General features: G+C 42.3%; 1 protein-coding gene, 1 long non-coding RNA gene and 1 pseudogene across 4 annotated transcripts; 1 reads left to right on the plus strand and 2 right to left on the minus strand.

Moving 5' to 3' along the window:
- Positions 1–200: 200 nt before the first annotated feature.
- On the minus strand, positions 201–793 carry LOC147972022 (uncharacterized). Its single transcript, XM_087522911.1, has 4 exons — positions 737–793; positions 580–633; positions 380–449; positions 201–254 (listed from the first exon to the last, which is right to left on the minus strand). The coding sequence occupies exons 1-4, from the start codon at positions 791–793 to the stop codon at positions 202–204; spliced, it is 234 nt and encodes a 77-aa protein (XP_087379037.1). The 3' UTR covers position 201.
- LOC125507140 (putative disease resistance protein At1g61300) lies at positions 792–9,036 on the plus strand (annotated as a pseudogene).
- A 1,372-nt stretch (positions 9,037–10,408) lies between these two features.
- Positions 10,409–11,748, minus strand: LOC125546699 (uncharacterized). Of its 3 annotated transcripts, none has more exons than XR_015603362.1 (5): positions 11,617–11,748; positions 11,265–11,404; positions 11,088–11,141; positions 10,888–10,957; positions 10,409–10,754 (listed from the first exon to the last, which is right to left on the minus strand). It is a non-coding gene; the product is annotated as an uncharacterized LOC125546699 (long non-coding RNA). The 3 variants fall into 3 exon arrangements; XR_015603360.1 differs by having other exon boundaries at positions 10,730–10,754; positions 10,888–11,000; XR_015603361.1 differs by having other exon boundaries at positions 10,730–10,754; positions 10,888–11,000; positions 11,265–11,423; positions 11,617–11,736.
- Between the last annotated feature and the right edge of the window lie 1,006 nt (positions 11,749–12,754).

Here is a 12,754-nt window from a genome sequence, read left to right on the forward strand (position 1 = left end):
CAACCAGCTTGTAATGACACCACCATTATTACACAGAAAACTATATAAATTGCATACACGTTGTCTGCCATTCCTAAGACAATTGGATTGGAGAGGATTCACGGAGATGTATGAATGAAGCAGCAGAAGTAGTATAAGTCGCAACTTCAAAGGCGCTTATTACACAGAAACCGTGGAGCTGCTAATTCCTGAAGTGAACCTTCATGATGCCTGATCCAGCTTCTGCAGCTTCACCTTGGCAATGTCAAGTTGCTCCAGATAAGAACTATTGAGGGAGGAATCATGTTACCATCATGAAGAGCAATGCATACAAAATAAGAAAACATCACCACCACTTCCAACAATACGGACAACAAAAGCAATGAGATGAGCATCATACTCTGTTGGGATGCCACAGCCGATTTGGTGTCCTTGTGGAAGAAGATGTTGCAGGTCTTCTGGTATGCAGCCTGCGCATTTTTGCAGCAAGTCAGACAGGTGGTAAGTTGTCACTTGTTACCATGCATCACACCAAAACAGCCCAATTGACCATCGCCTGGATTTCACCAAATTCATGCAGAGACTTAGGGAGACACTTACCTTGGATGGAGGCAGGTTGTTGAGCTCGCCGATCGCCACTTGGTGTGCTCTTACCTGAACTGAATAACACACACATGCGGTTTATATATCTTTTTCTGTTTTCGAACAATTTGAAAGAAGAAGGCCTGCAAGGTAGAGAAACATGTAGCCCTAATACCTCCTTCATAAGCTCCATCTTCTTCATGTCCATCTCCTTCGCCGCCGCCGCAGCCATGTCTCGCCTGTGCCGGAGGTGGAGGTCCGGTTCAGCCTCAGTACACCTTAATCAGGTGACCCCAACGCAACTGCCGATGCCTAAACGAACGAATCTGGTTCATACGGAACGGAACAAGAAACGACTACATACTCCCTTCGTAAACAAATATAAGAGCGTATAGATCACTAAACCTCCATAAACAAATATAAGAGCGTATAGATCACTAAATTGCGGAGGGAGTATTAAATTAAAGGTCAAACCACGCCGCCGCCAAAATCGAACCTACTGGTGTTCCGAAACACACTCCAACCCCCAGCGAACCCACGGCCGATCCAGAAGCAAGCGAAGCGAGTCCAAGAGCCCGGCTGGGACTACGAGAAGGGAGAGCGGCGGGAGTCGGAGAGGGTTCTAGCAGGAGGTTCCAGGGAGAGAGAGGGAGAGGGAGAGAGACCTGACGGGGTGGCGTGGCGGCGGAGAAGGGAGCGCAGAGGACGACGGCGGCGCGGCGACCGGGGAAACAAGGGAAGGAATGAAGAGACGGGGCGTGTGTGTCGGCTCTCGTCAGGCCCTTCCTAACGGCCCACTACGGCCTGGCTAAATGCCTCAAAACGAGAATGGGCCATAGGGAGCCCCCCTGAATCGCGCGGACTGGCACCTTCCTCTCTCCTATTTCAAATTTATGAATATGTATTATTCTACTTTGAATCCGTTGCAAGGCACCAACACATTGCTAGTGAATTTGAGAAAACAAAACCCGAATGAAACATGTCCTGCATAAACAAGAGAAAAACTATCCAAAACTAGTGAGGAAAAACCTACATGGGCAGGCCCGTATAGGAAGTAGTGTAGGGGGGTTTGTGAGCACGATGACTTTGTCTACAGCTAACATGTGCCAAATAGTGTTTTCCGTGAGGAGCTTTGCGCCCGCTCGCAGTGAGCGAGAGCTCCTAGTTGACTCCTATTTGCCTCAAATAGACAGGCTGCGCTTGAAACGGGGTGCAAACGACCGACCCAGTAACATGCCAACCTATGCCTATGCAGGGGTTATTTTGGGTTTACAAATTCTGCTTTGTTCTTTTAGTTGTTATCTGCCTTTTGTAAATACAAGAAATTGGGAATACAAAAAAATTAATGTGTACTTGGAAAATATTCACCATGGATTAAAACATGTTTAATGTATTGAAAAGTGGTCAACACATATTTATAAAAGGATCCAAAAATCAATGTATTAGAAAATGTTCACTGTAAATTTAAAATGTTCAACGTGTTGACAAAAAAAATTGACATGCACTAAAAAAAGTTTTACATGTTTTAAAATTGTTCCTAGTGTAGAACAAAATAAAAGGCAAAAAACTGGACGAAAATAAACAAACATAAAACTAATAAAGGGAAGCAAAATCCGCAACAAAACAATTGAAGAAAAAACAGAGGAGTGGCACCGCAAATGAAACAATAGAAAAAAAAACAAAACAACGGCCAAAATAGCAAAAGAAATAAAACATTGCAGCAGTGCTACAAACGAAATAGTAGGGGGGAAAACAGAAACCCGAAAAAGAACGCTTTTCAACAGGTTTTTTTAGGGATCCCCACAGATTATTAATTCGAACCAAAGATCAAAGGGATAGAACAAGTGTCATGCGGATGTAGAAGCCACAAGTGACGACCCGGATTAAGTAAAACATAAATTTTTACATGTTTGTGTGCCTCCTGGTTTGATGCTCGGCCTTCAAATATGAAATCGCATCTAGCAAAACTCGCTCTCCTTTTTTTTATTTCCTTGACGATTGTGATATGCGGACCTCCCAGACTTTGTTTGATATCATCCATAGTTGGTTTCCAATCACAAGCGATCACTACATTATCCATAGACAGATCAACAGCCAGTGCTAAGCCCTCATGGTATGCTAGGGCCCCAAGTGTTGTTGGATTGTTCATTCTGGGCAAAAACGGTCTTTGAAGCTTCAGCAGGTTCGCGAACAAAAAGTGCGAAAAATGTCAAAGTGGGCCAGCCCAATTTGACTCGCACGGGGGGGGGGGGGGGGGGGGGGGCGGCTATCTATTTTGCAAGACCTCCTTTTCTTAGGAGAAGTGACGGGATCTCCTAGGCGGCGCCTTAAGCGCCGGCTAGGAGAACAGGCGTTCACGCGCCTACATTCTGGACCAGCCCAGTATCACGGTTTCGTTAAAAAAAATAAGGGACGCTCGTCCCAGGGTTGAACGAAGTTGAGGGATTGCTTCCATTAAAAAATGCTGAGGATCGATGCCTTGTTAAAAAAATAACTTTTGGTTAAAAGCACAAAAAATCAGGAAAAAGAAAAAAAGTTTGTGATTTCAAATAAGTCCACGGATTTGAAAAAAACACAAAATAAAAAAGTTCATGAATTTCGAGAAAAGATCATAAATTTTAAAGGTTAACGTTAATTTTGGAAAAAGTTCATGGATTTGAAATTACACTTCAAGGATTGAAAGAATTTCATCGACCCTGAAAAAAGTTTGAAAACAATTCAGAGGGTTTGACAAAAAATTCAAGCATTTGAAAAAAATCATCAATTTAGGAAACAAAATCACGACTTTGAAAAAATGACGAATCAAAAGAAGTTTGAAACAAAGTTTTATAAGTTGAAAAGTGTTTGTGGATTTGAAAATATTCATGCATTTGAGAAAAAGTTCACGAATTCTAAAAATGTTTGTGAATTTAAGAAAATGTCCATGAGTTTGAAAAGTTCACGGGTTTTAAAAAAGTTCATGATTTTTTAAGAAGCAAATAAAAAAGAACAAAAAACCAGCCAAACAAAACCAGAAAAGGAATAAAATAGGGAAACGATAAATTTTGTTTAGCTTTAGATTTGATGAAGAAAAAGGAAGTAGCCTAGGCATAGCAGGAAAGGTGCCCTAGTTGGATACCTCGCTTTGTATTAACCAAAGAGGTTTGGAGTTCAAATCGAATTGGCCGCAACTTTTTGAAGTTTTTACAAAAAGAAAAAAGTGTAAATGGGTCGGCCCAGGACCGAGGGCAAAAATGCTACACTTACGTAAAAAAACCTACGCTCTCTAACGTAACTTGCCTAACTAATCTCCCCCCCCCCCCCCCCCCCATTTCAACTGGGTGGGTCTCCCTCCCCTGATTTCCTCCAACTGAAAAAGTACACCTTGGCTATTATGTTAGTTTACCTATGATGGCTACGTAGGTGTAGCATTTCTCGGGCGGAGGGTGATTTGCGTCGGTTGGAAAAATTGCCTATAACCTGCGCTTACGGCACAAATAAGGGTCGAGGCCATTTGAAGTAATGCGAGCATCACCTTGCCTTAAGTGGTGAGCTACTACTGGGCCGACACAGTAGCGCGTTGCTTCATTTGTTAGTTCGTTTCTTTTGATTCTTTTGTACTTTTGTTTATGTTTCAGAGTATTCTCTCTCTCTCTATATATATATATATATATATATCATTTATTAAGTAATTTATTTAAAATGTTATTTGTGAATTTTAAAAATGTTTATGCAGTGTAAAAATTTGTTCACACAACTTTTAAGAAATGTTCATGGAGTCAAATTAGGAGTGTTGTAACCTATTATCTTTACAATAAGAATGGAATGCCTTGGTATATATGTTATGCATGATCCCCATTCTTATGCAATCACCTCAACTTCCCCTAACAGTGTGGTCATCCTATGTCTAATAATAATAATAATAACCTTTGAATCTTTGAAAAAACCGACGCCTTTTTCATTTAGGAGTGGGGATCAACCAACTCCATATAAACTCAACGAGAGACAAATTTCCTCCGATAAACTTAATAATAGACATTAGTCTCACTAACCACATTGCCATCCACACCAAAATACCATTAAGGACTAAACACTCTTTGAATTTTATATGTTTTTGTTATTAAGATAAAACTCATTTCAATAACAAGCTCAATTCTGACACAACTTGCCCAACATAGTATTGAACCAACATAAACATGTCAACCACATTTGAACACAACTAAAGCATGCATCATGCCAGCTATTAAGTGATAATATTCACATGAAAATGTTATATAATATATCGTATAGCTATTAGACTGGAAACCACTTTTGGGATATTTGTAAAATTGTATGATTTATGTATCTGTCTCGAGATATTTAAGAATATTAAAATATGCAGCACAACACACATATATACACTATAATTTGGCATGTGTTTCATTTAATAATCTATGGCGCTATGAGATAGCATCCCTTTTAAAAAAATTAATGTTTAAGGGCTCCAACATGTATTTTCAGAGACATTGTTTGAGAACAAAAAAACCTTTGTGGCTACATGATATGGTTTACTTCGAGTATGGTGTGTGTGTGGTGTACATTCCAAAGATAGATCTTAGAAATTTACATCAAATAATGTTACTCCATCCGATCCATATTAATTGACGCAACTTTAGTACAATGTTGTTCTAAAGCAGCGTCAAACAATATGGATCGGAGAGAGTATAATTAATTGTGGCTAAATAAAAAATTTAACTTTATAATGTTACAAAAAGTAAGTATTAAAGTTTAGTACAAATATTATATGTTTTAACTCGCTTCAAGTCTAATGTTTGGACCGTAAGTACAAATAAAGTGCCAACTCATTGGCCCCATTCATGGCGAACTAAGAAAAGATAGGAAAACTGCAACAGAAAATAGTTGATTTGCGGAATATTTTAGTGCAAATGAAAAAATTGACTTAAACAAGTTTAAAGAAATTGTTTCTGCTCTTAGTATATAGAAATATATTACTTGTCAGCTGCAAGATGGACAAGAGGCTATCACAAGGCTTCTCAAGATACTTGGGCCTGGTGCTGCAATTTCAAATACCTGTCAGAGTACAATCTCAGATCCACGCCGAAGGACATCAAGTCTTGTTCAAGGGAAAGTGTATGGGAGAGATGAAGAGAAGAGATCCATCAAATCATTGATAAAAGAACACAAAGCAACTGTCGGCTTAACTGTTCTGCCTATTGTAGGCATCGGAGGAGTTGGGAAGACAGCTCTCGCTCAGCATGTATACAATGATCTAGCTGTGGAAAGTCAATTTGATCACAAGATATGGATTTGGGTGTCCGACAACTTTGATGAAATGAGACTCACAAGAGAAATGTTAGATCACATCTCCCAAGAAACACATGATGGCATATGCAGCTTTCCCAAGCTTCAGGAGGTCTTGAAGGGTCATATTAAATCAAAGAGGGTTCTACTTATTTTATATGATTTCTGGGAAGGCATGGATGATGGCCGATGGAACAAATTGTTAGCTCCGTTCAGTTCTGATGGTGCAACTGACAATATGATAATTCTGACAACAAGAAAACCATTTGTTGCCAAAAACAGTGGTACAACTGGACCAATTAACTTAGATGGTTTGAAAATGCTGATTTCTGGCCAATGTTCAAAGCATGTGCATTTGGTGATGAGAATTACAAAGAGCAAGCAAGTCTCAGTGACTTAGGACAGAAAATAGCACAAAATTTGAAAGGAAACCCATTAGCAACACAAACTGTTGGGGCACTATTAAGACATCATCTTACTGTGGATCATTGGAATAACATTCTGAAGACTGAAGATTGGAAATCCCTACAACACACTGGTGGTATTATGTCTGCCTTGAAGCTTTCCTATGATGACTTGCCCTACCCTGTAGGGCAATGCTTCTCATATTGTTCTATATTCCCCTACGGTTATGGATTTCTTGCTGAGGATCTAGTTCGTCTTTGGATTTCACATGGATTTGTGAAGCGTGATCATTCAAGTAAGAGTTTGGAGGAGATGAGACGGTACTATCTTACTGACTTGGTGAACCGGGGCCTATTTGAGCAGGTTGAACTTGAATGTCAAACTTTCTATGTTGTTTGCGGCCTGATACATGATTTTGCAAGGCTAGTTTCAAGAACAGAGTGTGCAGCTTTGGATGGTTTGCAGTGCAATGAAATTTTGCCAACTATACACCATTTGTCCATAGTAACCAATTTTGTATATCAGAGGGATGGTCAGACTGGGAATATACCTCGTAATGAGAGGTTTGAATTTTCATTGCAAAGTATAGTCCCATCAGTGAGAAAACTGAGAACATTGGTGTTAATTGGAGAATATGGCTCCTTTTTCTTCAAAACATTCCAAGATGTCTTTGAAGAAGCAAATAATCTGTGTCTGCTACAAATGTCTGCAACATCTCATGACTTTAATTCCTTTCTGTGTAGCTTGGCAAATCCTACACATCTTCGGTATCTAAAAATTCAATATGGTCATACTGAGCAGAAGGCTTTGCCTCGTGTTTTGAGCAAGTTCTTCCATCTTCAAGTATTGGATGTTGCTTTCTTTAATGCATTGCATACGGTTCATCTAGAGGATTGCGGAGAATGGATAATACTTCCATCTCTGGAAATGCTTCGGTTTCTTAAAAGGTTGAAGCTGAGCAACATGCAGAGAGTAGGAGAAGTATTAGTTCCGCCATTGGAGGAATTGGTTTTAGATCGAATGCCAGATTTACAGATGTGTTCATGTACTTCTATGGGGGATATGAAGTCTAGTTTAAGGGTGCTGGAGATTTGGAGTTGCTCTGCACTTGAGGTGTTTGATATGTTTCAGAAAGGTTATAACTACGAAACTGAGCTTAAGTCGCTGATGCCTAGCCTGAGGAAACTCATTGTGGTCGGTTGTCCTCGTTTGCAAGTACAGACCCCTCTTCTGCCTTCAGCCACACTTTCTAAACTAATAATCACTAGTGTTTCAACGATTATGTCAATGGAGGGACTTTCCATGGAAACATTAAAGCTTTATGGATATGGACTTCCGAGTGAGATTATGGCACTCAATGACAAAATTTTGGCATTCAGTAATCTTAAGGATATAAAATACTTACAGATATTGTCATGCAAAAGCATGACATCTATTTCATTCAAAGGTTTAAGTCAGCTCATCTCTTTAAAGAGTTTGAAAATAGAATATTGCAGAGAACTTTTCTCTTTAGATGTTGTGCCAGAGCAGACCCATGAAGACAAGATAACTGCAAATGAGGTTGCTCTCCCATCTCTTGAAAGTCTTTGTATTAGAGATTGTGGAATAACATGGAAGTTGTTATCTCTGATGTTGCAACATTCACCAGCCCTGAAGGAATTGACTTTATATGAATGCCCGCAGTTGAAACAGCTAAAGATAGAAGGGGAAGGAAAGGTTCAATCAAACTTTATCTCAGGTTCCGAGACTTCGTCATCAGGATATGTAGATGATGCATGGCCAAACTCATATGTTGACGGAGTCGTGCACATTCTGCTGAATCTCATAAGGATAACCATTGGTAAATGCCCTCATCTAATATTTGATGGGAGTAGGGAAGATTTGGTTGGATTTACCTCCCTTGATAAAGATGCCCAAGAGAAGGGAAGATGTCTCCTCCCACAATCACTTGATCAACTTGTTTGGATTGATTATCCCCAAAAAACACTGCGACCCTGCTTTGTGCGGAATCTCACACGCCTCAGAAAATTAGAAGTAATTGAAGGAAGTTTGGAATATCTACAGATGGATTCCTGTACGGCGTTAGAAGAATTGGAAATTGAAAATTGCCATCTGCTCATCACTGTAGAGGGCATACAGTTGCTTGGAACCCTTAGGTATTTGCTATTATTTGTGAACTCAAGCATGGAATCTCTACAACTGCATTCGTGCACGACGCTGGAAAGTTTGGAAATTCAGTACTACAGTTCGCTCGTCTCACTAAAGGGCTTGCGATCCCTCATGAACCTCAAGCATTTGAAAATACTCGGTTCCCCTGCCTTGGGTTCCCTTACCTCATTGGTGAGTAATGAGCCAACTGAGGGAATTTCAAGTCATAGCTGTGAGTTATTCCCTACACTGGAAAGTCTCGAGGTCGATGATTTGTCTCCCCTTAACACATCATTCTGCAAGGGCCTCACATGCCTCCGAATCCTAACGCTTACTTTGTCGGATGAAATGAGACTGACAGATGAGCAAGAGAGAGCACTTCTGCTCCTTAGGTCCCTGCAAGAGCTCCATTTTAATGAGTGTGAACTTATAGATCTTCCTGCACGGCTGTGCGTCCACCCTTCCCTCAAGACGTTGAAGATCAGAGATTGCAATCTCATCGCAGGACTTCCGAACGAAGGCCTCCCACCATCACTGGAAAAGCTGGAGATCTACAACTGCTGTGTCGAGTTATCAAAACAATGCAGATCGCTTGCAACAAGCAAGCTAGAGGTCGAAATTGATGGGAGCTATGTGGCCTGATCGCTCAATATCTTTGTAAGGTATACTTCTACCATATATGCCCAGTTTTTTTTGGACTAAACAATAGATCGTACAATTATATGCTATTGGAGGGATTGTCCAGGCCATCCCTGTCCTGGCCCACCTGTTGCAGTACTTAGCTTAACACATTTTTCTTGTGATATCAACAGGTTTGGTTTCACTTCAGAACCTCATTCTCGTGTGGTCGCGATAACGGTGTCTTACACTCATAATCTCAATGTTTGTTCTCTCAACTTGTTTGTATTTCGGAAATCGAACTGGGGATTTATGCTGTAGGAGAAGCCTAGTGTTTCTCTGTCATATCAAAAACCGAAAGCTTCACAAGGTAAATCATGTCTTTCTGCTGTTTATATATTATTCATCTCATGTTCAGAATTAAAAGAGATGATTGTTTTCAGGTCCTTGACCGGATGCAAAAGCTAGGTCCACAGATGCTGGGAGATCAGTTTGATGATGAGACCACATCATGTGGCCCCGCCAGCAAACAACAAATTTGAATTTAGGCATTTACCTTGAACCCGGCCATCTGATTTGTCTTTCCAACAAGACAAGTTTCTCCTGCCTGAGCTGTCTTTTCCGCCGACACGACTTTCTGTTCATCTCCATTCTATGTTCAGGATTGTTGCACTGAATGTCGGTGACCTGCAGGGTAGTTCCTATAATTGTAAAACCTATTACGGTTAGTGCCTGGCTTAAGATGGCCGACTTGAACCCTATTCATCCGAGTATCTTTTGTATCATTTGTTTGCGTTGTAGTTTTGTGGAGCGTGTTTTGTTCTGAGTTCACAGTCACACAAACATATATTCGGTTGTATTTACTATTGAAGTGCTTAGGGCGTTCCTGTTTCTCCTAGAACTAGCAATTTGTTTCTCTCTTATGGGCATGAATCGCTGCGTGGGTTTTGAATTTCATGATCTCCTGGGATAGACAAGTTGAATTTTATACAGGATTATATCTATTGACAGGCAAAGAAGGACGAAAGTCAAACTAGAAGTAGTTAATGTCATGCAACACTTGCCCTGGAATGGCACAAAAGATAAACAAAATCCTCTTTCTATTCAAAAACCTTGAGGTCAGTTGAGAGAACAGAGCAGCGTCTCCCCTGTACCCAGTCCTGTCCAAGATTGTGAGTACATGCCTCAGCTGATACATGACAAGCTATGACATGAGCCAAAGTGATCCAAGGTTAATTACTGTCTGGAAGCCAACATAAGTTAAACAGCAACAAACAGGCTATACATAGGAACTGAATACTCAACAATCCGGTAGGACATAAATATGCATAGACTCCTCGCCAACGCATATATATGAAACCCTGTTAGCTGTCACTGGATTATCGGTTCAGAAAGACTTCAAATCATCATATCACCTTCATATAATGGTTCTATTTTGACTACAGTCCGGTATCTACTCTCCATATTCAGAAAGAAATGAGACTGGATCATAACTGGCAACCAGCTTGTAATGACACCACCATTATTACACAGAAAACTATATAAGTCGCATACACGTTGTCTGCCATTCCTAAGACAGTTGGATTGGAGAGGATTCACGGAGGTGTATGAATGAAGCAGCAGAAGCAGTATAAGTCGCGACTTCAAAGGCGCTTATTGTGCCGTGGAGCTGCTAATTCCTGCAGTGAGCCTTCATGCCTGATCCAGCTTCTGCAGCTTCCCCTTGGCAATGTCAAGTTGCTCTGAATAAGAATTAGAGAGGGAGGAATCGTGTCATGTTACCACCATGAAGAGCAACACATACAAAAGAAGAAAACAATCAACATCACCACTTCCAACAACAACAACAACAAAACCGATGAGCCTCGACCGTACTCTGTTGGGACGCCACGGCGGATTTGATGTCCTTGCGGAAGAAGATGTTGCAGGTCTTCTGGTACGCGGCCTGCGCGTTTTTGCAGCAAGTCGGACAGGTGGTAAGTCGTGAGCTGTTACTATGCATCACACTAAATCAGCCCAATTGACCATTGCCTGTATTTCACCAAATTCATGGAGAAACTTAGGGAGATACTTACCCTGGATGGAGGCAGGTTGTTGAGCTCGCCGATCGCCACTTGATGCGCTCTTACCTGAACCAAATAACACGTGCAGATTATCTATCTTTTACCATCGGCGAATGAACAAATCCAAAGGACCGCATTACCGCAAGGCGCACAAGATGTAGAGAAACATGGGACAGATAGCCCTAATACCTCCTTCATAAGCTCCATCTTCTTCATGTCCAGCTCCTTCGCCGCCGCAGCCATGTCTCGCCGGTGCCGGAGCTGGAGGTCCGGCTCCGCTTCAGGACACCTCAGTCAGACGACCGCAAATGAGCAGCAGCTAGCGATGCCTAAATGAACGAAACGAATCTGGTTCATACGGAACTCTTAAATTAGCGCTGAAACCACACCGCCGCAAAAATCGAATCTAGTGGGATTCCAAAGCCACTCCACCCCCCAGCGAACCCACGGCCGATCCAGAAGCGAGCTAGGCCCGCCCGGCTGCGGCTACGAGAAGGAAGAGGGGGGAGATGGAGAGGGTTCTAGAGAGGGAGAGGAAGACCTGACGAGTGGCGTCCGGCGGAGACGGGAGGGCGGAGGACGACGGCGGCACGGCGACCGGGGAAACAAGGGATGGGACCAAAGAGACCGTGAGAGCGGAGGACGATGGTGCGTGTCGCCGCTGATTAACGGCCCATATACTCCCAAACCTGACCAGATGGCCCGGCCTGGCCTAAACGGGCCAGACAAGGCACAGCCCTTTCATTTTTTTGGTTTTTTTTTCGGGTTTTCGGTTTCTACCGACCTTCTTAGCTTTTCGACAAAAAAATTCGAAAAATAGGGAGAGAAACATCCATGAGGGGACAGATACCTCCTTCATAAGCTCCATCTTCTTCATGTCCACCTCCTTCGCCGCCGCAGCCATGTCTCCTTCAGCTCCAGTACACCTCAGTCAGCCGACCGCAGTGTAGCTACCGATGCCTAAACGAAAGAAACGAATCTGGTTCATGCTAAATGAGAAGGACCCTTAAATTAAAGCTCAAACCCAGCCAAAATCGAATCCACTAGAGTTCCAAAGCCACTCCACCCGCCATCGAACCCACGGCCGATCGAGAAGCCAGCGAGCCCTGCCCGGCTGCGGCTGCGAGAAGGAAGAGGGGCGGGAGATGGAGAGGGTTCTAGAGATGGAGAGGAAGACCTAACGAGATGGCGCGGCGGCGGAGACAGGAGGGCGGAGGACGACGGCGGCGCGGCGACCGGGGAAACAAGGGATGGATGGGACCAACAGACCATGAGAGCGGAGGACGACGGTGCGTGTCGCAGCTGACTAACGGCCCATATACTCTCAAACCTGACCAAATGGCCCGGCCTGGCCTAAACGGGCCAGGCAAGGCACAGCCCTTTCGTTTTTTGGTTTTTTTTTTGGGTTTTCGGTTTTCTACCGATTTTCTTAGCTTTTGACAAAAAAAATCGAAAAACAAACTGTGAGAAAAAACACATTTTCTTGTTTTTTCTTTCGTGAGAGGCATGACCGTGTCTCTCGGAAACGAAAAAAAATGCACTTTTTTTTTTCTTTCCACGAGAGTGATGGTTTTGCTTTTGCGAGAGGTACGGTTTTGCTTTCGCGAGAAGCACGGATTTGCTTCCGCGAGAGGCACGATCGTGCCTCTAGGAAATGGTTTTTTGAAAGGGAGAAAAAG

This window comes from Triticum urartu, chromosome 5A (assembly GCF_056163025.1).
Source record: "Triticum urartu cultivar PI428250 chromosome 5A, HENAU_Tu73, whole genome shotgun sequence".
In the NCBI taxonomy this organism is placed as follows: Eukaryota; Viridiplantae; Streptophyta; class Magnoliopsida; order Poales; family Poaceae; genus Triticum; species Triticum urartu.

Excerpts from the sequence above, each read along its gene's own strand:
- LOC147972022 (XM_087522911.1), bottom strand. The coding sequence starts at position 793 with ATGGCTGCGGCGGCGGCGAAGGAGATGGACATGAAGAAGATGGAGCTT. Across the intron at positions 634-736 it reads AGATGGAGCTTATGAAGGAG|GTAAGAGCACACCAAGTGGC; the intron begins GTATTAGGGCTA and ends TATTCAGTTCAG. Across the intron at positions 450-579 it reads ACAACCTGCCTCCATCCAAG|GCTGCATACCAGAAGACCTG; the intron begins GTAAGTGTCTCC and ends AAAAATGCGCAG.